The sequence below is a fragment of the Salvia hispanica genome, chromosome 2 (assembly GCF_029641045.1).
Source record: "Salvia hispanica isolate PSC_SH4W2 chromosome 2, Shi_PSC_v1, whole genome shotgun sequence".
NCBI lineage: Eukaryota > Viridiplantae > Streptophyta > Magnoliopsida > Lamiales > Lamiaceae > Salvia > Salvia hispanica.
Genome location: NC_142693.1, coordinates 9,831,566 through 9,855,671, shown reverse-complemented (window position 1 = coordinate 9,855,671; position 24,106 = coordinate 9,831,566). Strand labels below are relative to the sequence as shown.

Below are 24,106 nucleotides of genomic sequence, written 5' to 3'. Positions count from 1 at the left end.
AAGCTGCATGCAATGCAAAGTTGCATATAGATGACATGGATATTTGTCACGTGAAAGAGGATGGAGCACGAGACTTAGTTGTACTTGTAGCTAATTGTGTGCAATCCAAACTTAGTAGTACAAAGGATATTGCCAAGGCACCAGCTGTGCACCTGGACTACAAGATATCATGGAAGGACATGGCAGTGCAAGGAGCAACGAAGAGTCTTCCTTAATTCAGTTGTGATTAAATTTGTTAAAGCAAGAGATTAAGAGTTTGTACATAGTTCTAATTGCTTCTTATCTATGCTATATAAGCTATAAAGTACTCCCTCTGTTCCATAGTAATAATATAGCAGTATATATACACTATATTTTATACACATACATACTTTAATTATATTTCAATATAACAAATAATAATTAATGTAATTAATGATGTGCAATAATATAATAAAAGAAGAATTAAACTATACTCCATCTGTCCCACGTTACTTGAGTCACTTCTTTTTTGCACTCGTTTTGAAAAAATAATAATAAATAATTAAAGTGAAGAGAAAATAAAGTTAAAAAAAGAATAATATAGTTAAAACTCTTCTCTATATTATTCTCTCTCTTAATTTTTTTTTCTCTCCATTTTAACTATTTATTATTATTTTTCCAAAACGAGTGTAAAAAAGAAATGACTCAAGTAACGTGGGACAGAGGGAGTATAATTATTCATATAATTAATATACAAGGAGAAATACTAAGTTATGGTATGCTTGAGTATTTTTAATATTCATAAAATATATAATAAAAATTAAAGTAACAAATATAGTTATGGTCATATTTATATAATTTTTCGTTTTTAGCATTTTAACATAATAAGAAATGGTATGCTTGAATATTTTTCATATAAATAAAATTATATAATAAAAAATAAAATTGAAAAATTTAAGTTATGATTATATTTATTATGTATTTCATTTTAAGCATTTTATATAATAAGAAATGGTATGCTTGTGGATATTTTTCATCGTCAATAAATTGCCAAAACCACCCAAAATTAAGGCAACATGAGGATATTTTAATCATCAAGTTAAATTAATGAGGATAAATTTGACATTTCTAATTTTTATCTTTATTTGCAACTTATTGTACCAGAAATCTAAATATGATAACTCACAATTATCCTTAGCTACCAAACACTCAATCAAGATAAATTAACTAATCGAAACTATGATAACTATCACTATTTGTATCATGTCTAGTCGAAACATAACATAGCTATCAAACGATGCCTTAAGGTATTTAAAATTTCAATATGATTAGATTAAAAACTGAAAATATGAAAATGAAAAAATAGTGTTTAAAAAAATGACTACTAACTTAAAAGGGGCAATAAAAATGTTATGATCTATTTTAGTTTATAAAATCAATATTAGTAAAATAATTGATAATTATGAGCAGTAGTTAGAGAAGAGAAAATTTATACAGTACTACTTTTATAGCAATGAAATTTAAAAACTAAAGGCATGAGAAAAAATGTCAAAATGACACAGCTTTTTGGTGTAAAACCATTACCGCATCCGCATGAGGTGATGCGTCAAAACACAATGCAGAAGATCCTCTCCCCTAATATTTTATTATATAATATAAAAATAAGAAACATATTTCATTAACTTTTTCCACCTATTTTTTATTATTTTACTTAAAACTCACGTCAGAACCAAATTAGTGGACTTATTTAGAGACGGAGGAAATAGTATATATGCGAAAGTAAGTTCTTAACCTAATTGTAATATTAAGGGTTGTGTAATTAATTGGTTGATGTTATAAATTATAGTAATTAATAATTAGCTCGTAAATAAAATCCTTTCATATTGGTGCCAAATATATTGGCGACATTATAATTGTTTCAATATCCTCTTCCATAGTTGAAGTTTGCCCCTTGCGATCTGCTGGCGGTGGGGGAGCTTCGGATTTTGAGCCTTTCTTGCTTCTTTTTTTTCTCAAAGAAACCCATTTTTGTGGCTTGGTATCTTAGATTATTAGTTCTTGCATGTAAATGTATGGAGGGTGTTGTACAGGGGATCACGAGTTATGTTAATATGAAAATGTGAATTTAATTGAATTTTGGGTGTGAATTATGATGATAAAATCAGTCACTATATAATTTCTATAATAAACATGGAGTATATCATAAACAATAAAGCCTCAACCTTTTCCTTTCTTCATTCAATTTATTTATTCTATCTCTCTTTCTTTGTTTTAAAATTTATAAAATATATTACCCAAATCGTTTCACAATTTGAAATAATTACCTCAAAATTGTAAAAAATATAAATAACTTGTAAACTAAAAAACCACAAGATAATAATAATAATAATAATAATAATAATAATAATAATAATAATAATAATAATAATAATAATAATAATAATAATAATAATAATAATAATAATAATAAAATCCTTCAACAATCTCAAAAAAAACAAAAACAAAAATAACAGACTCCAAAAACAAAATGAAATGCATGAAATTAAGAAACACAAAAAACCCTAATTAATAGTGCATGAAAAGCTGATGATCTCTCCTCTCCCAAACCCTAATTAACTACATGATAAAGCATTCACCGTTGGGATCTTCACCCGTGCCGGGGCCGGGGCCGGGTTGGTAGGAGGAGTATTCTGGCGGCGGCGGAATGTGTTGGTTGCTGCTACTATTATTGCTAGTATTATTGGTAGCATCATTGAAGGAATAGCCCGGAAATCCTCTTCCTCCGTTGTGCGGTTCCCATCCGTAAGGGTAGTCGTAATTCGGGGGCGGATTCACGGTATACGTTTGTCCTCTGTAAGCGTCCAAGTTATAGTTGGGATTGTTCGGGTGGTATCCTTCCGGTCCCGCTCCATTGTCTAAGGGATGATATTGCTCTCCCGACGGCTGATAGCGGTAGTACGGATCATGCAGCTCCCCCGCAGGCTGAGGCTCTGGCTCCGGTCGAGACGTCGAAGCCGCCGCCTTGGCTGCGCGCTTCTGTTTTCCTCTTGCTTTGTCGAAGAGACTACTCATCTTAATTAATTGTTTTTGTGGCTTGAGTTCTGGTTTGCATGTACTACTATTTGTATATAGGGTTTTGTATGTTAAGTAGTATGGAAATGTGAATCTTGGCTCCAATTTGGGGCGTGATTGAGTTTGGTGATTATGGTTGGAATATTTGATGACAAGGAAATATATTGTTTGTTTTTGAAAAAGAACATAACACTGGTAAATTATTGATTACCATAATTGTTAGTAAAAAAATATTACAATTAAATTTTACTCATACTTGTATGTGCACAATAGCCTTAATTAAAACCTTCTATAATTACTCTATTTCTGAGTTGCTCCTTCGATATTTTACATTAAGAATTGATTTGATGAATTGTAGATTTGTAGTACTCATATCTATTTTCGTTTAAAATTTTCAATAATGATAAGGAAATATATAGCATATATACGAAAGTGAGTTCTTAACCTAATTGTAATATTCAAGGGTTGTGTAATTAATATGTTGATGTTTTAAATCATAATTACTTTTAAGTGATGATATAGTTGAATTTGATCATTAGTTATATTCGGTACATATTGATACTTTAATCGGTTGCATCTTTTGAAGAATTTAGTAGATTTGTTGGTAAAATATTTTATATTTCAATTATTTTTTGCTCATAATTGTATATGCACAATATTATATTATTACTAAAACCTTCTGTAATTAGTTATACGAATAATTCCATTTGTAAGTTGCTCCTTCGACATTTTACATTAAGAATTGAATTGATGAATTGTAATCCTTTCAATAATGATCAGAACTGAGAAGATATTCACAATTTATTGGTATAATAATTTATTCCACATGACTCGTGGGGGAGTCCGGCTTAGCCTGCGGGCTAGCGGTTTCCGAGAATTAAAGCAATTTTCATTTAGCATTGTTCCACATCGATCGAGAGCAGAGAAAATTAAAACGAGAGAGAAAATGGATTCCATCATTTCGGAGACTAGCCAAAGGCATGATTTGATGAAAGGAGGAGTTGCTGAAAAGATTGTAAATAGCACCCCAAATGCGTACATGCATAACCACCTCTTAACATTCCTCTTCTTCAACCAAAAATCCAAATCACAGAAATGTCAATACAACAGCCAAAAATCACATTTGAGACTAAACAATTAAATTTAAAACCTATACCAATATTTAAAATATCACATTTGCGACTAAACAATTAAATAAAACCTATACAAATATTTAAAATATAAAATATTACTACAAAATAATTAAACATTAAATTAAAGTTCTAAAATAGTACTCCCTCCGTCCCACAAAAGATGTCCCACTTTCCTTTTTAGTTTGTCCTACAAAAAATATCACATTTCCATATTTGGAAAAAGTTATCTCTCACATGAATATAAAAATTATATTTTCTCTCAATATTTAACACACACTACAAAACCTCTTAAAATCTCATGTCGTCCCACAAATATGACATCTTTTGTTGGACGGAGGAAGTAACACATATCGGTGGTGACGCTTGTTTTAGTCATGCGAAGTCATTACACCTAAGCTGTAATTAAAAAAATTCCCTTTCAAGTTTCAAGAAACCTATATTGCAAATTGGCCCCAAAATTAGTTTAAAACCGTATTTTAGACTTTTGCACTGATTATTTAGATTAATTTTGAGGTCGAATTCTTTTGATTTGTTTAGTAAGTACTCCCTCCGTACCATAAAAATATTTACACTTTCTATTTTCGGGCATTTTCATTTATAGAAAGTTATCCCAATTTATTATTCATATAAATTATTTACAACTTATACTAATATTAAAATATTAATAATAATGGGGTTCCAGTATCTACAACACTACTTTAACTACCCTTCTCGTGCCCTCTCTTACATTATTTATTTTGTCTTAATTCACTTGTTATATCATATGTTTATATCTTTTAGAGTAAATGTCAATTTTGTTCCTAAACATATGACCAAAATACGAATTTGGTACAAAAACATTCTTCACATTTTGTAAAACAGGTCTATAGCAAATGAAAACATAGGGCGTATTAACTTTGTTTCTTTTTCTATTGGTGTAGTTTATGAGTTTGACGTTATTAGTTAGTTTTTATATATGAGACTATTATACTACGAGTGCGTTATATTGCTAACTTTCTTAAGTTATTAACTCTGTCAACTCATCAACATAATGTATTAAAAATGTTAATACGATGCATTAAAAGCTAAACACAATAAAGTTAACAATTGACCTCACCCTATTATACTATATTCTAAAGTTGGATTTTGACAATTATAAAACAAGATTTATTTTATTTCCCTGAATGAACTACTTAGTCGGCCTTTATAATAAATTATTATTATTTTTTGGTATGTTCTCTAAAAAATAGAAATTTTCTGTTTAATGAAACTTCTCTTTGTGCAATGAGGTGAAATTCATTTTAATTACCAGCTTTTTATTAAAATTTATGTTGTTTCTAAAGTTTCTGTTTTATGGAACGGAGATAGTATATATTTCTTTTTTAGAACTTGAGATTCTCACTATAGATTCATGGTTAAAAAAAAAAACTATTCCTAATTCCTAATTCCTAATTCCTAATTCCTAATACCTAATAGTACCTAATTTCTAATTCCTTAGCATTTAAATATTCACATATAAGGTTTACTCCCACGAGGGCAGTTTTGACTATTCCTAATTCCTTACAAATCGCCACTATTCCTAATCCCCATATCTGCAGTTTTTATGATGATTTAATCAAACATGATTATTTTATAGAAAACAGATTTGATTTTAAACATATCTTCTATTAATGAAAATGAGTACATAATTTGTAAAAAAAAAGGAGTTCCTAATTTCACATTCCGACCAAAGAGAGCTGGCGTTGGATTTAACAGTTTTATAAAGCTAAGATCATTTAAAAAAATATATATACTACCTCCATCCATAAAAATAAATAAAATTTTAAATGACAAAAATTTTAATGCACAATTGATAAAATAAAATAAAGATAAATAACATTTTAAATAACAAGAATTTTCATGTACAATTCATAAAATAAAAGAAAGAGAGGAAAAAAGAGGACGAAAATAGTATTAATGGATTGTAGAATTTACATTTAAAATGATGGGTAAGGTTAGTATATTTGTTTAAAGAGTTTCCTATTTAGAATTGGTCTAATTTTAGTGGATATTCAAAAATAGAAAAATTATTCTATTTTTTTTTAAAACGGAGGTAGTATATAACGTTTGTAAAAAGAGAGTCATCCTTTAAAGTTTACTTACTTAGACCATCTCCAATAGCGGCTAGCCCATCGGCTAGCCGATTCGCGGCGCTAGCCGAACTACTGCAACCGGCCAGCGCCGAATCGGCGAGAAATTAGGCGAGCGCATGCCGATTTCTAGGCGCTGGCCGATGGGCTGGCCGCCATTGCAGGCTGGCAATCGGCGAGCGATCGGCCAGTGCAATTTCTTATTTTTTTATTTTTAATTTTTGAAACACTATATATTCGCTATTTTCACGTCATTTTCATTTGCACCACTTGTTTTAACGAGTTTTCTCTCTATCTAAATTTCTGTACAAGAGCAACAACGCGAAATGAGTAACGCGGGTGGTAGTAGTGGTGGTAGTGGTGAGGATGCTGAGGAGTACGAACGGCGAATGAACGAGTCATTGGAGGCCTACATGAACCGCGAGATAGAGCGGTACATGTAAAGGGCCTTGCAGCCGGCGGTACCTCGCCCTCGAGCCGTTGTCCACCGATCGGGATCACGTAGCTGCACATCAACGACTATATGACGACTACTTCTCAGAGAACCCGCGGTTTGGGGCCAACCTGTTCAGACGGCGTTTTAGAATGCGCAGGGAGCTATTTATGCGTATCGTTGACGCTTTGGAGCAGCGATATCTGTGTTTCCGCTTCAGGCACGATGCAGCTGGCAGACCCGGCCACACCCCTATTCAAAACTACACGGCGGCAATCAGACAATTGGACTACAGAGACGCGGCAGACATGTGGGATGAGTACCTCCACATCGGTGAGTCAACAGCCCTAATGATGTGAATCAAATGATACTAATTATACTCCAAGTTTTCTCCTATTTTGTATATTTAAATCATCTATCAATTGATCATTAAGGTTTGATTATTATATATTAGTTGATAGATGTACATGTGGAGTAGGGTCTAATTGAAACTGTTCGTTTCCTATCAAGATGGTGTCCAAATTCTTTTATCTTACCACCATTATCTTCTTCTTTGAAATAGCTTCGCGTGGGTATATTGCACGCCTCAATCGGAGCTCGGATGAAGAAGTTATGGTCATTTGACAAATGTTGCGTGAAGTAGTCAAAACCGGCAAAAACGCCCGGGTCGGACGTTTTCAGCATTAAAAACGCCCGGGGACAGTGGAAACGCCCGGGTTAGCATAAAAAACGCCCGGGTTGACACCATTTTGCCCGGTCGGGCGTTTTTCTCGAAAACTGCCGAATTTTAGGTTTCAAATTGCTGATATATTGTACGCCTGCATTATCATGCACAATATGATCGTCGAAGACGAAGGTGTACAATTGACTAATTGGGCCAATGACGATACTGATGCAGCCGGTCCAAGCCACGGCATGACCACCCCTAACGTACGACGTAGGGTACCTCACGATGAAGCCGGTCGCCTCCAGGCACATGCCGACATGCGCCAAGTGGATGCTCATATTCAACTCCAAAAGGATTTAATTGAAGAGTTGTGGGCACGAAAGACTGCACGGCGATAGTTTTTTTTTATTATGTAATTTTTTTAATGAATGTACTTTTTTTTAAATGAATTTAATTCCGTAAATTTAATTCCGTAAATTTAGTTGTTTTGAATTATTTTTATTGCGGCTAGCCTGTGGCTAGCCTTAGGCTAGTCTATTTGCTTAAAATGATGATGTAGCAGGTGGAATTTTAGTGTTGATGACGTGGCAGAGAGAGAGAGTGGCTAGCATGTGGCTAGCCTATCTCCATTAGAGCATCTCCAATGCAAATAGGCCAGCCACTCTCTCTCCCTGCCACGTCAGCAGCACTAAAAATCCACCTGCCACATCAGATTTAGGCCAGCCGCAATAAAAACAATTCAAAATATACTACATTTACGGAATTAAAATTACGATTAAATTACCGAATTAAATTTACGAGACATATACGGGAAAATTCATTAATTTTATTTAAATAAAAAAAAGTACATTAACTAAAAAAAAAAAAATTACATAATAAAAAAAAAATCCGGGCTTCCACACACGAGCCACCGCCCCACTCTACTCCTCACTAATTTATTAAAAAAATACATTAAAAAATGTTAGTATGCCTTGAATCCGTTATAGTTTGCCGCTAGCCGAGCGGGGGTCTCGCTACCCGACGGTATGACATGTTTCTATTTTAGGTCTTAATTTTGTATTGGGCTAGTTGTTGTTGTCCATCGCTAGATGTTGCTCTTGTACAGAAATTTAGAGATAGAGAAAATCGCGTTTATATAGTTTTTCAAAAATTAAAAAAAAGAATTAAATTTTTTTTTAAAAAGAATTAATTTTTTTTTAAAAAAAAGAATTAAAAAAAAAATTAAAAAATAGCACTGGCCGATCGCTGGCCGATCGGCACGCTACAATGCCGGCCAGCGCATCGGCTAGCGCATCGCGATCGGCCAGTCCACGCCGAAATTTTAGCCGATTTCCCGCTGGCCGCCTCCAATGGTTCGGCTAGCCGATCGGCCAGCGCCGCGAATCGGCTAGCCGGTCGCTAGCCGACCATTGGAGATGCTCTTAGAGATTGGAGATGCTCGTAGACCACCTCCAACCATATATAAAAAATGAGTTTTTGTGTAGAAGTCATCTCCAACCATACATCAAACTCAAACCCATTTTTGGTATTTTTTGTGAAACAACATCAGATTTGGTGGTACTGTAAAAATTTTGTGAGACAAAATCTCAAAAATGGCGGAAATTTTAAATTTGATATAAAATGATTAGATAAAATTAATTTTTATTGTAACCTATACTAAAAATGAGATTGAGTTCGCCAAAAATTAGAGCTCATAGTTCACGCACGTAATTTCTAAACTTTTTACTCTTTTAAATTAAGTAAACAATTATTTCAGCCTAGATATTTTTTGAGAAACACAAAATTCTATCAACAACAAACTGGTTTCCGCTAAACACGTGACGTCACGTGCAAGAAGAGTAAAGGGTATTTTTGACCTTCAACAGGAATGTTATAACAGCAAAAAAGCTTAGCAATACCTTGCATCAAGATTACTTGTAAAGGAGAAATCTAAACAGAAAATTAAATCAAGAAAAATTCCCAGAAATTTATTTTTAAAATGACAGAATGAAATAGGGAACAGAATCACAGACTAACGATATCAGAGTTATATTGATTTACAATCTTTTAGTATTTTTGTTTCTGAATCTTGGGTAGTGGGGATTATGATTTTCAATTTTTCTAGGCTTTTCTTGTGTGTTTGGGGATTATGATATAGCTCTCGACATTGGAGGAATAAAAAACAGTTACAATTTTCTTCCCACATTTGATCAAGATGGCGTTCAATATCACGTGGGCTTCGTTCCTCAGATTCTTCTCGCTTTTGCTGCTCCTCTCCGCAATTGTGATTGCTTGCTTCACTCTCCCTGTTGAAAAGGTTTGGTTTTTTCTCATGGGTCTTTGTCTGGTTTATGTTTTTGTGTTCTTCTTGAATTCTTTTTTCCTTTTTGGGTATTTTCTTGAATTTTTGTTTTTAGTTGGTTTAAGATTGGAAAGCCTGTTCTTGTTTAATTGGATTGCTTTGGGGGGAAACAAAATGCAATAAAATTTGCAATCTAACTTCTTCAAAGAAAAGCATGACTAGCTGGATAAGTGGAGACTATATTTTCATATTTTGTTATAAACTGTCTTTGAAAGAATATTAATACCAAAATTGTTTGAATGGATTTGACTAACATTATTATGTTGGAATCTTTTTCATTTTCTATGTGGCAGATGCTTAGAGATTTCTTGGTATGGGTAGAGGAAGATCTTGGTCCTTGGGGTCCTCTGGTGCTGTAAGTACTAATTTAATGCTCTTGTAAATTATTTAAACTTAAAAGGTACAGAGATTGCTGCCAGTTTCTTGTTTGAGATGCCAGACAGCATTTATAGAATATTAAATGAACTCCCTGCTAACATTTGGAATGAGATGGCTACAAATCATATTTATCTAATAATTAGGTCTGCTACATTGTTTATGTTGATGATGGGTTTACATAGTAAGATTAATATGTTCTGATTACTTACTTTCAAATTCAAGTTTTTAGTTATAGAGCAAAAGATGGTGGGTAAGCTATTGGAATTTTATGATAAAAGGCTGTCTTGGTCAAATATCCTCTATCCATATTTCCATAAACAATCTTCTTGATTGTAAAATAGATTAATGGCACTTTTGGCTTCTTAATTTTCTATTTAACCTGCATTACTATGTTGGTTCCTAGGAAATTTTCATCCATTTTCATCGTGACATGTGGTTTTGGGACCTTGCAGAGCGGTCGCTTACATCCCTTTAACAATATTGGCGGTGCCAGCTTCAATACTTACTGTAAGGATGAACTCTTAATTTCCTTGACAAATCATATTAATTTGAAGTTCTAGTTTCTGGTATCAAGTCTTGACAAATCATAGAAAACTAGAAAGAAATTATCTCATATCCTAATGTTGTGTAAGATGACCCTTTCAGCTAGGTGGTGGCTATCTTTTTGGCTTGCCAGTCGGTTTCGTTGCTGATTCAATTGGGGCTACAATAGGCGCTGGCGCAGCATTTCTTCTTGGGCGAACTGTAGTTTTTTTTCTTTCTTTTTTTGTTATGTTATAACATTCCTGTTCCTTATCTCTCTACTGTTTTGCCTGTATTAGTTAGTAGCAACTATAAAAAAGCATGTTCTGGTTGAGATATTCTTCGTGTGAATTATGGCAGCTTGGTAGGTCGTTTGTCATGGCCAAGTTGAAAGACTACCCCCAGTTTCGTGCAGTTGAGATTGCAATTCGGAGGTCCGGGTTTAAGGTTTGTATGTCCTATCTGAATTCAATGATTGGTTCTTGACATTGAAGTCTGTTCTGCTTGTTTTGTTGTTCTTATGAATGTATGCTCGTCAATTCCTTGTCATCGAACAGATTGTTTTGTTGCTCCGGCTTGTTCCTTTACTTCCATTCAACATGCTGAACTACCTCTTATCTGTGACTTCAGTCTCACTAGTTCCGTATTTGATGGCATCGTGGTTGGGCATGATGGTATGCACCTTTCTTATCTCATCCTTCCTTATTTGATCATTTAAAAATTTATCTCTTAGATATAATTAGATTTGAGAATAATTTATTGATGCATATGCCAAATCGTGTCCTCTTTTGTAGCCAATTACTCTTGCATTGGTATATGTTGGAACAACGTTGAAGGACATCTCAGATGTGACACATGGATGGAGTGGATTTTCCAAAACCCGTTGGGTATGGATTTTTTACCGAAGTCTATCGAATGAACAAATGGTTTATTTTACATCAATGTTTTGGTACATATTGTTATTATCTGGTTTTAGTTCTACGAGCTTGATCTTTGGTTAAAATGTTGATTAACGAATGTTGTTTAGTCTAATTCATGTTGATCCGTGATCGTATCTTCTGATGCTTCAGCAATTTATAGTGTTTTGCGGTCGAGGATTTGACAGCCTCTTGCTATTTCTAACGTATTTCACATTATTCTGAACCTAGTCTTGTCTCCTATGCAGGCATTTATCGCTTTAAGCCTTGTGGTGTCCGGTAAGTGCCATGTCTCGTTCCAGATTTGATCTTTTGTTCTTGTGTTTGACGGTCTAAGGGCAGGAACAAAATTACCATCTGCCCCCAGATAATTAACCACATGTGTTTGCTTGCAGTTGTGTTAATGGTCATTGTGACACGAGTAGCAAAAACTGCTCTAGAGAAAGCGTTGGCAGAGAACGAGGATATGGATGGCAGCGATCCCGTGTCACTGGATTTACCGGTGGAGGGAAATCTGCGCCAGCCGCTTATAGTCAAGGTTGATGGCCCTTAAGACAATCAAGAATTTTATGTGTACATCCGCGCTGCCACTCTGCTTCCTTTGAAGAGATAAGTTTCCGGTAGCATTGCTCGATATTCGATTCATCTGTATAGTCGTGATTAGTAACGACGACAAAATTACTTATACTTGTGCATTGGTTTATACGGTATAGTAATACTACTACTTAGTTGTAGCAAAATCTTGTCCTGGCTTGGATTGTATTGTATCTATGGTCAGAATGAATGTGTAGCTATTAGTATATTTGTGCAACTGGATTTAGAGGAGGAGGCTATGGGGTACATAGAGTAAGTAAATTCAAGAATTATTGGATTCATTATTGTTGGACATTATTGTTATCTATGTTCAGAGCTACACATGCACTGGGGCACATTCCTAGTGTCCAGCCACCTAATCCAAGTACAATCAATGCTGGCTGGGATTGTAATAATGAATGAGCCATATTCTATTTCTATGGTAAAAAAATATGGTTTTTGGTGGTAAATTGTGGGAGTTGGGCTGTTATCTGGTCAACTACCTAATTTAATAGTCTGATTCGAATCCAACCTATAAAAGAAATTCTCATTCTAAACACGAACCCGACCCGCTACCTTTAAACTTTAACACAATTTGCACTCGACAAAAACATGTTAACGACATGATACATTACGTGTTAACATGACAGGATAACATGAAAAATACACACTTGATTTACATTACTAAAACCTAGAATCATATACTAATTAAATCTTATTTACATTATTAATACTTGATTTTTAAGTTGACTTACATTATATAAATTTGACTTATATAGTTTGCACCTGGTTTATACAAACCTAGGTACTAAAATTAAAGTTTTAAAAAATTATAAAGGTAATTAAATAATAATAATAATAATTTATATAAGGTTATATGAACTTAACCTGAAATTATCGGGTCCTAATAAGTCAACCCGAAAAGGACACAAGCCCAATAAGATTTAACTCAAATCTATTAATTTCTCAAGTGTCCGTGATGCCGAATTTTCAAATGAGCGTAAAGTTTTGAAATTGTACCATGTTATGAATTAAATATTTAGACAATATGGAGAAATTAATAAACCTAGTGCAGATTCTTCATCACATTCTTGGCAGTTAGCATTAATTTTTTTTCCACCCTCAACATTGATTCTCAGCAAAGAAAATAGAAAATAAAATTTTCCCTCTTTCCCACAAAAGTAAAAGAAGCTACTACTAAAGAAAAAAAAAGGACTGGAAAAATACAGTGTCTCTTGAGTAAACAGTAAGCAAAATTAAACAACATTTATCACACCCCTGAAAAAAAGAATTTGGTGAATGTCATCTTAAAGCAGCAAAGAATTATTTCAGTTAGAATGACAAGCTGTTATGAAGTTTCTTTGCCAGCCAATTCACATTTCCTTTATTGCTCAAAAGGGGTCCCTTTGCCCTTTGAGACTACACATCAAAATTCAAACTTTAATAAAAATAAACAAATTTCAAACCAAGATAAGCCAACGACATACCCACAAGGGTTTCATCATTGTTTAGCCTTTTTAAAATGCACAGCACCACACTTATTATTAGCATAGACTTAGAGAGAGAATGAGACTATGAGAGTGATTAAAATCTTTACCAAATTTTTACAGCTTTCTTTGCCACCACCTATGCTGCTGTCTGAAAGAATACTAGAGCAGCATGTGACAAACTAACATTGATGGATTTGGTTGATTGGTATTGCTGCGTTCATCCACAAAAATTAATTACGATCGTCTATCAAAATTAGTCTCTATTTATATATAGTAATTTTTCTCACTAACGTGATAAGTTTTATTTTTCACTAACAACATTTTAACTAATTTTTTCTATCTTGTCTATAGTTAAGACTATTGTTTTAGAATGAAGTACTAGTGTAACTATGGGAATGGACACTTGCTTCGAAAAAAAAAACATCCATTAAGAAATAGCCATTTCTTAAAAATTCTTACTACAAAGACAAATATTGTCTTTCTGTTGTACTACTATTTATTTTTAGGGTTTTTGGCTTTTTAAACCAAAACTTTTTCCCGAATTCCGGTTTTACCCATGAACTATGAGAAGTTTTTATAACCACGAACTTTCATTTCGTTAGGATTTTCCCAACCCGACCTGAATAGCACATTTCCGACCTGAATAACATAATTCAAAATGTTAAATTTGTGTTTTGTTTATTACTCCCTCCGTCCCACTTTAGGAGTCCCGGTTTACTACTTTTGGATGTCCCACTTTAGGAGTCCCGGTTGGAATATTCCATAATTGGTAATAGGCCCCACATTCCACTAATCTTTTTCCACTCACATTTTATTATAAAACTAATATAAAAAGGTTGGACCCACATTCCACTATATTTTTTCACCAACTTTCCTTTACATTTCTTAATACCCGTGCTGAACTCAACCGGGACTCCTAAAGTGGGACGGAGGGAGTAAAAAATTGTCATTTGTTATGTAATAATTGTGACTGTATGTATTATTGTGCCAAATAGGATCCAAATAATCAATTTAGTGACAAATAGGATTAAAATTGATATGTAGACAACTCGGGTTTCGTCATTGACCCGCCGAGGGAAAATCCTAACGAAATGAAAATTCGTGGTTTTAAAAACAAATCTCATAGTTCATGGGAAAAACCGAAATTCGTGGAAAGGTTTTGGTTTAAAAAGCCAAAAATCCGTACTTTTATATGTAGTAGTAAGATGTAGGTGTGGTAAGAGATATGATTTGATAAGATATCTATGGAGAACATATTTGTGTATGAGAGTGTAAAATACATTAAAATATTCATGCATGTACGGTTGACTATGATTAGTCCAACTTGTTTGCATTCATTTCTCAGGATGGTATGTACCTGTAAAGGTATAAATTGTTGCTACTTTACTTTTTTTATCAATTATTTTTAGGGTTTTTGCCTTTAAAAACCATAAACTTTACCCGATTCCGATTTTTCCCACTAATTTTAAGATTTGTTTTTAAAACCACGAACTTTTGATTCGTTTGCTATTTTCCAACTCGACCCGAATACCAAATCTCCGATACAAAATTGTCCAACGTGGACGACCGGAAATATAACTTCGAATAGGGGTGTGCATTTGGGTTTCGGTTCGATTTTTCGCCCAAATCGAACCGAACCCGAAAAACCGAATTTAGGCTAAAATTGAAACCGAACCGAACCGAAAAACCGAAATCCGAACTTAAAAAACCGATCCAAACCGAAAAAACCGAAATTTTAAAACAAAACCGAAAAACAAAAAAAAATAGTATATTTTAATATATCTAATTTATTTTATTTTATATATACTAATAGAATATAAATATATATAATATAAAATTAATACAATATATATAATATTTATTATATAAAAATATATTAGAAGAATATATATTATATATATGATATAATTTACTAAATTAATAGGATAAAAATATATAATAATATATTTAAAATATAATTCGGTTTTTCGGTTTTTTTTTTCGCCCAAACCGAACCGAACCGAAAAACCGAAATTTTTGTATTTTTAAAACCGAACCGAACCGAAAAACCGAAAAAACCGAACTGAAATTCAAAATTTCGATTTGGTTCGGTTCGGATATTCGATTTTCGGTTATTTTGCCCACCCCTAACTTCGAAACTGATTTTGTGACTGAAATAACACTATTTTTTGAATTAAAACTTCAAATTAAATACAGGAAATAATTATTGAAGAATTCCTGGAGATGTGTGATTCTCGAGCTCAATCTTCAACAATTTCTAGTGATGCATCTGCAATTCAGCTCCTCAATCCGCAGATCTCAACAAAACACACCGCCGCCAAATCTAGCTCTTTCTCAATCTCTGCCTCATTCTCTCTCTCACAGCCGTGTGCAGCGCTGCCGCATCCCGACTATCCGCCGTCGACGTCACTGCTGCCGCTAGGGGTGGCGAAACGGATTACCCGCGGGTATCCGTACCCGACAAGTCGGGTACCCGTACCCGATTTTAGCCAAATTGTTGTCCCGATACCCGCCCCGCGACATACCGGGATTACCCGATACCCGTGTCGGGTATCCCGTACCCGACCCGAAATCCTAATAAAAAATTTGAAAACCATAACAACCGTCAATGTTCCCTAATTTACTTTATTAATATCGATGGTAAACGTTGAATAGATTGGGAATAAAAGTTAGGGAACACTCTATAGCTAGTTCGGTGCGTTTTCAATTGTATGTTCGTTGGAATATATAAATGTTTCAAAAGAACTCTTAGATAAAGTACTTCCATTGTTCCACCTTAATAGAGACATTTCATTTTCTCACTCATTTTGGAAAAATAATAATAGAAATACTCTTCTCTACATTATTATCTCTCTTACTTTATTTTTCCTCCATTATAACTATATATTTTTAATTTTTCAAAATGAGTGCGTATAAGGCTATTATTATTTAACTATTTACTTGTTTTTTTCTCCACTTTAACTATTTGAAACACGTCTATTAATATGGAACGGAGGGGGTATTAAAAGATGAAATATGACTAATACTAATAATAACGGGTATTATCGGGACTAACGGGTATACCCGCGCGGGTAGTGGGTATACCCGCTACCCGTAAAACTCTAAAACGCATAACCCGATCTCGTCCCGTTTCCCGTTATCGTCGGGTAGTGGGTACCCAATAATCGGCGGATAGGGGTCGAGATGGGAATTACCCATTACCCGCTACCCATTTTGCCACCCCTAGCTGCCGCCTCCACCGGGGTCTACCCTGTCGCCGGCGTGCGAGCCGAAGTTGACTATCCTCTCCATCGCTCTCCTCCTTCTCACGGCAACTCTGTTCCCTTCGCCGGCGCCGCCTTACCTTCGTCTAGCTCACTCCCCTGCGATGAAACCATCTCCACCTTGCATCTGGTTGCTGGTTTCGTAGACGGCGCCGCTGACGATGCGGGTGAGGCGGTCAAGGTCGGAGTAATTGAGGAGGAATGGGGGGAGTGGCAGCTGGAATTTGGAGAAGCCTCATATGGAAAATGGTATTACGAAAAAGATGAAGGATGAGAAATGAGAATAGAGCAAAGATTTAGGGTGAAAAATGGGAATATGGCAAAATAGAATAAGACATGTGGCATTGCCATATAGGAGCTCACTTATGATTTTACTGCCAAATAGGATTAAAAACGACACATAGACCAGTCGGGTTTCACCTTTGACCCGATGTGGGAAGAAGCAAACAATTCAAAAGTTCGTAGTTTTAAAAATAAATCTCAAAGTTGGTGGAAAAAATCGGAATTGAGGGAAAGTTTATGGTTTTTAAAGCCAAAAACTCTTATTTTTAATTATTGATTATATTTTCTTCTCTGAAATAGGTATTTTAAATAGATTTTGAATGTCATCATAATCTATAGTAATGTGCTATGAACTTTCTCTCATAGATAAAAATAGATTTTTAAACAAAATGTAGTAACATAATTTGCCTTATTTCATAATAATCCTCAAATATTAAATAGAAATTTATCCAATAAATAACAAAAAGATAGTCAAATTCAGATTTTTCCCACACTTTTTAAGAGCCGTACATTTTTACGAAGTTTGCAATTCTCGCAATCATCCACTTGTCTTTTTTCCGGCAAAATACGCGTTGATGTAATAAACGATTTTAAGCACGTCATCCCACCACATAAAACATGTACTATCATTATAAGAAAGAACATTAACATTTCTAAAATAGTCATAACATTTCTTTATCTTCAAAATCAAAAAAATGCAAATTCGTTATTCATAAATAAATTTTGAAAGTGAGACTGGACTATAATTTTGACACAAATATTTTACCAAATACTGAACGTGCGATAATTTCACAAATCAAAATTCAATTTTCAAAGTGAACAAATCATTGTGAAAAATAAATATAAATCTTAATCAAATGAGAGACAGTTTGCCTGAAAATGCTAAACGCAACATGCATTAAATTACAAAAACCACAGAAAAAATTATTGATACAACCAAATTTTTGGAGAGGGTAAAATCTGACTTGAAATCAGACGGTAATTAATATACAGCAGATTAATTTTGCATCTTATATATTTAACCATGGTTAAATAAAAGCAACCACACGAGTCAAGCCGAGCTGGGGTATTAAACGTTGTTCTAGAAAGAGCCAAGCCGCAAGCAGCAGCATTAAAGCCCAAAATTATGCCAATATCTATGAAAGTGGGGGAAAAAGAAAATTAAAATCAATATAGTATTAGATTAAAATGTGGCTTAATAATCATCCCCACCACCTTATTATTATAAAAATAATTAATAATTAATTTTAGTAGTAATAGTTTAAGATAGGTTCTAGCCATAAATAAAAGCTCCAAAAGCAAGAAGAGTGAGAGTTTGTTTGTTCCTTGCAATTGCAACACTCTTCTCTCCCCAAAACTCTAAAATAGAGGTAGTCCAGAATTCAGCAGGGTAATGTGAATTCCTTTTCTCTTTATCCCTTTCCTTCTTTGTGAGCACTGCACATTAATTTGTTGAAACTTCTTTTCATCCAGATCTACTTCTCTCTCTGCCTCTGCATTACCCTGTTTGTAATTTGCTGCAAAATGAGTAAAGATGAATTCTTGAAGATCCAGGTACCTACCTCTCTCTTTCCCTCTCATTTATTGATAAATGCTGGGCTCGTGTAACTGAGTGTGTGCATTGTAGCGTGCTATTTTCAGTGCTTGTTTCTCTCTTCTCACGTTTTCTGTTAATTTCACTGAAATGGACGTTTTCATTCGGATAAAGTTTTAATCTTTGTGCTGTTTCAACGTTAATTTCTTGTTTACATGGCTCCCACATCTTAAAGTTGCAGTCTTTACTCTAACTTAAGTGGATGTATCTCTCTCTTTGATTGGCCTTGCAGATTTGTGTTCTTAAAGTCAATATACACTGTGATGGCTGTAAGCATAAAGTGAAGAAAATCTTGCAGAAGATTGAAGGTATGCATATGTACTTGGTATTTCTTGAAAAAAAGTTGGCCCAATTTATGTTTATTGTGTAAATCTTGAAAAGGAATTGGGCTAATTAGTGTGTGGTTTTGTGGTAGGTGTATACACTACTAAAATAGATTCAGAGCAAGGGAAGGTAACAGTTTCTGGTAATGTTGATCCAAACACACTGATTAAGAAGCTAATCAAGAATGGGAAGCATGCTGAGTTATGGGGTGCAAAGCCCTCCAACAACAACAATCAAAACCACCTCAACAACCAGTTCAAAAATCTTCAAATCGACCATGGTGGCAAAGGCGGCGGTGGTGGGAATAAAGGGCAGGGCCAAAAGGGTGGGGGAAACAATCAGCCCAAGGGTGGTGGTGGAGGAGGCCCCCCGGGGCATAATCAGCCGCTGCAGCAGATGAAGGGGTTTCAGGATATGAAGATGCTGCCGCAGTTCATGAAGGATGTGAAGATGGCACCTAACAGTGGCAGCAAGGATCAGAATGCGAAGTCGGTCAAGTTCAAGCTGCCCCAGGAAGAGGACCTAAGTGATGATGATTATGATGACGATGATTTTGATGATGATGATTTTGATGATGATGAGCTCGATGATGACATGGATCATGCGCCCTTAAATAAGATGAAGCCGGTGATTGGGGGTGGCCATGGTGGCCCACAAATGCCTCCAGGGATGATGATGCAAAATATGATGAATGGCCAGCTCCCGCAGATGATGAAGCCCGGTGGAAATGCTGGTGGTGGTGGTGGGAATGGGAAAAAGGGTGGGGGCGGTGGAAGTGGTAGCCTTCCTGTACAGATGAACCACAATGGGGGTGGGAAGAAGGGTGGTGGTGGCAATGGTGGTGGTGGGAATCAGAATCAAGGTGGCGGTGGTCCGAAGGGTGGAAAGAATGGTGGGGGCGGGGGCGGGGGCGGTCAGCATGGTGGCGGGGGCAATGCCGGCCAAAGTAAGAATGGGGGTGGCAGCGGTGGTGGTGGAGGAGGCGGCGGGCTGCCAGGCAACGGGCACCATTTCATGCCTAATGGGGCCAAAAAAATGGGCGATGGACCTCATGGCATGACTAACATGATGGCTATGAGTGGTGGTGGTGGTATGCCCATGGGCCAAATGGGGCAGCATATGGGAAATCCACCACCAATGGGGCAAATGGGAAACCTCGCCGCTGTGCAAGGACTGCCGGCCGCTGCTCATGGCGGTAATGGGGCCGGTTACTTCCCTGGCGGCGGGCCCCCTGACCATATGGCAGGTGGCAACCCCTACTACCAGCAGCAGCTAGCGACCATGATGATGAACCAGCAGAGGGCGAACGGGAACGAGAGGTTCCAGCCGATGATGTACGCCAGGCCACCCCCGGCAGTCAACTACATGCCGGCGCCGTATCCGCCCTACCCGTACCCTCCGCCACCCGGCGACCGGCCCGACCAGTATGCCATGTTCAGTGATGAGAACACCAGTAGTTGTAGGGTGATGTGAGGGAGAGAGAGGGATGAATCAAGTGCTGAATAGTTCACAGTTTCTTGAATTGCTAGTCTTGATGCTATAGTACTACAAATGGAGATGTTTTTACTTCAAGTTTGCTTGCTTCTCTTTCTCTCCCCTTTTTTTGGTATTTAATTTGCTCCCGTTTTGATTACTAATGTTTAGATTAGTGTTTCATGAAAAGGGAGTATTTGATAGATAATATATGAAATGCAAATGTGTATAAACTTTAAACCAAATGGGAGAATGTGTGAGTGGGGATTGTTGGTTGTTGATGATAAGAATGTGTAGTGTGACGCTTCAAAGAGGGCAATAAACAGCAATAATCACTAAAATCAATCTCATACTACAACATTGATGAAAGGATCACCTCTCGTTGAAGAGGATAAATTTGTCAATTTAATGCTACTATAAACTCTAACCTTAAATCCATTGCTGAATCGACGTGCTTCTGCGCCCTACGTTGCACAGCTGGGCTTGAGTTGAGACTCGTTTCATGAGCTCTTCAACCGGCTTCTTGTCACGAGGATGAACCTTCTCAGTGCAAGCATTGTGATCCACGTTGATTTCGTGATCTTCTCTTTTATCATTAGAAGTAGCGCTGAGCTCAGGACTGTCTTCAGGATTTGTGCCTGCAGACCTTTATAGAACCCAAGTATCCCTTCCTTTTCCCATATCGAATGCAGTGCACCGGACACAGTTTTACGCGTTTTCAGTTGAGATCTGCCGTCCTTGGTTTCATCAGACTCGGCTGACTGGATAACTACTTTGCACCTGTCCATATAAAAGCTCTTTTTTCTGTAACGTGGGGTGAAAATATTTGGTTGTGGGATGAGACAGGTTGCTAGCGATATAACCTTATAGCAGGGTATGTTATGCAGGTGGCGACACATTTTGAGACAGCCCCCAACAGGAAGGCGGTGAGTGCAGAGAGGGCTTCAGGAGATGGTGATGCTGCTGCGCCGCTTTCCCTTTTCCTCATCTTCTCCTTCAACATTCTATTCTTTAACTGATCAAAGGCTGTGTACTGCACAATTTGAGTTATGAATATCAGAAATCTTCCGTTTGACATATCACTCGAACCAACGAGTCATCAAACCTGAATGGAAGGATTTGAAGTGAGAAGAACAGAGATGCCTAGGCCATCAAATGACTCGCCCCACGTGCTCTCCGAGAAGGACTGCCATAATCCTTTAGATTCCCCAAACTCACTCGTTTGCATCTTCGAGGAAACTGTGTCCAGAGGCTGAAGTGAAAAAACAAGAGGTACGAACAATCAAACATTACAACAACGAATTTCGCCCTCATCACCGGCCTTCTACTAGGTCATTTGGAGTACAAGCCCTACAGTTTTCACACAACAAAGTTTCTTTTCTAACAATGGTGTGATCTTGACGATGATTGGTGAGGTCCGTTTCCATCAAATGTTATAGAACACGAAATACGTTGCCATGTAGTGTTTCAAAAATCGGGCAAAGCTTTTACACGTATTGTTCTCAAAATGCATCATCATCATAATCCGAAAGGAACCGTACAAGAAATTCAAGGAAATCCTAATGGAGCAGTCAAATCTATTGCTAACCTGTGTCACTACGACTGTGCAAGCACCAGCAGCTGCTGCTATGACTAAGTTTGCTTTGGTTCCAATATATTTAAGTCCAGTTTTCTTCAAATAAAGCCTCTTCAAGAAGCTGTATCCATAGAAATAGAGGAACGACGAAATGAAGGAATGAAAATTCTTCGTCCCCAAACCCTGGAACAAAGAGAGAACTTGACGTGTAGATATTGCCTCCCAAAGGACATCTGAGATGTTCCTGTTTAGACAAACATAAAAGTAATCCAAATAGTTATGTAATCTCATGGAGAATAATTAGGAGTCATCCATGTATTAGTTTATTTGTTATTTTGGAAATTGTATTTCGATAAATAAAGGCTATGGTCTATTTTCTCCTCTCTTGTGTTCTTTCGGAATTCAATAGTGAACCGACGAAAATTCGGATGATTCTCAGCGTTCTGCATCATAATCCTTACAAAGAAACAACATGCCATCCAGCAAAAGAATGATCTAATAGTGACACTTTAACATAAATTTGGACCCTAACTCTTAAAAGATCTGTGCAAAATTCAGAAACCAATTCATCATTTCATTCACAACGGATAAGATCAAAGATAACTATAAACATAAATCAGAAATAATCATACATAGATCCCCTAATTGCATCTATAATCCTCAACACTTATCAGGCAAACAAAGCCAACAAAACCAGTCTCAGGCAAGCCTAGAAATGAACATCACAACAACAACCCAACTAAAATTTCACCTCCAGAACCCCAATTCTAAACAACAGAGAATCTTCAAATTGTTCACATACTAAAAAATTAGTTCGAGTTCATCTACCTCCAATATCCAACTAACATCCTAGGAAATAGAGATTTTTCACTGTCAACAAATACCTTTGTTTGTAGAAAAAGATCCCATTTTTAATAAGTTCAACTCATATATAAACCTCATCAAAGCTAAATTAATCCGCCATATCTCTATCTTGCTACATATTTTACATTAAAAACGAACTAGCAACAAAAAAGCAGAATTCTTGAGAGAGAGGACAAAAGGGGGAACCTATATTTTTGGTGTTGATGGGCTTTGTTTTCAGCTTGAAACTTAGTCTTGCAAGTATCAAGTGGGTAGAGAATGGTGGTGCTGAGCAGGGAACCCACCGCACCTGATGTTGCCTCCACCAAAGACTCCATTTTTCAAGATTCTATCAAGATTCCAATGAATTTAACTCTGCAACAATTAAAGATTGAATGGAACGAACTGGGCCATTAAATCAAGAACCGGGGCGGCGGTGGCCGGCGGAATTTAGAAGATAGTTGTGTGGGTCCAAGATTTGGTCGGAGCAATCGCGTTGGGAAGCGTGTGAGGAATGGGCAGTTTTGTGTATGAAGAAGAAGTACTCTTTTAGAGTCTGTTTCACACGTGGAGTGGGGAATTCAAATTAGTCCGCTAAATATCTTTATCTACAAAAATCCTTATTCCGTCCGCCATTTATAATTTGTTATAGATTTTAATAAATTAAAGAAAAATAAATTAACAAAATATAAACTCAATTTTATATTTTAATTTTATAATAAAATATAACTATTAATGATTTAGTTTGAATGACCAAATCATTCAACTAAAATTAAATAAAGGAAATAAAATTCTTAAATCACAAACTAATAAAAATGGTAAAATGAGACTATAAACCGCGGACAAAGGGGTATCACACTTGTAGGATAACACGAGACTTTAGAAAATTTTGTTTTGTATGTTAAGTGAAAATAAAAATATTCCCACCGTATAATTTTGGGTAAATGACCAAAAAATCATGAAATTTGGTCAAATTCTAATTTATCCCTCAACTTTTGAAACACGGCGGTCATATTATGGCTTTGACAATTTTCTCAATTGTCCATAACAAAAATGTTTTATATGCCGCGTTTCTGAGTTTATCCACGTAATTCATACATATGTAAAAATTATAGACGTAATTGATTAAATGAATTAGACTAAAGACCTTTTTTTG

General features: G+C 35.7%; 3 protein-coding genes across 4 annotated transcripts; 2 read left to right on the top strand and 1 right to left on the bottom strand.

Moving 5' to 3' along the window:
* Positions 1–9,278: 9,278 nt before the first annotated feature.
* Positions 9,279–12,418, top strand: LOC125210759 (uncharacterized). The gene is made up of 9 exons (XM_048110343.2): positions 9,279–9,670; positions 10,009–10,070; positions 10,546–10,600; positions 10,739–10,837; positions 10,976–11,062; positions 11,173–11,289; positions 11,410–11,502; positions 11,781–11,811; positions 11,928–12,418. Exons 1-9 carry the CDS (start codon positions 9,569–9,571, stop codon positions 12,083–12,085), a joined length of 804 nt encoding a protein of 267 aa, XP_047966300.1. The 5' UTR covers positions 9,279–9,568; the 3' UTR covers positions 12,086–12,418.
* Positions 12,419–18,376: 5,958 nt separating this feature from the next.
* LOC125221974 (heavy metal-associated isoprenylated plant protein 32-like) lies at positions 18,377–20,630 on the top strand. Of its 2 annotated transcripts, none has more exons than XM_089065403.1 (4): positions 18,377–18,510; positions 18,614–18,694; positions 18,967–19,042; positions 19,150–20,630. In XM_089065403.1, the coding sequence occupies exons 2-4, from the start codon at positions 18,665–18,667 to the stop codon at positions 20,529–20,531; spliced, it is 1,488 nt and encodes a 495-aa protein (XP_088921529.1). In that variant the 5' UTR covers positions 18,377–18,510; positions 18,614–18,664; the 3' UTR covers positions 20,532–20,630. The 2 variants fall into 2 exon arrangements, with proteins under 2 accessions (XP_088921529.1, XP_047980296.2); XM_048124339.2 differs by having other exon boundaries at positions 18,386–18,530.
* Positions 20,631–20,842: 212 nt separating this feature from the next.
* On the bottom strand, positions 20,843–23,528 carry LOC125221986 (peroxisomal adenine nucleotide carrier 1-like). Its single transcript, XM_048124357.2, has 5 exons — positions 23,158–23,528; positions 22,120–22,351; positions 21,637–21,783; positions 21,395–21,564; positions 20,843–21,311 (listed from the first exon to the last, which is right to left on the bottom strand). The coding sequence occupies exons 1-5, from the start codon at positions 23,286–23,288 to the stop codon at positions 21,032–21,034; spliced, it is 960 nt and encodes a 319-aa protein (XP_047980314.1). The 5' UTR covers positions 23,289–23,528; the 3' UTR covers positions 20,843–21,031.
* Between the last annotated feature and the right edge of the window lie 578 nt (positions 23,529–24,106).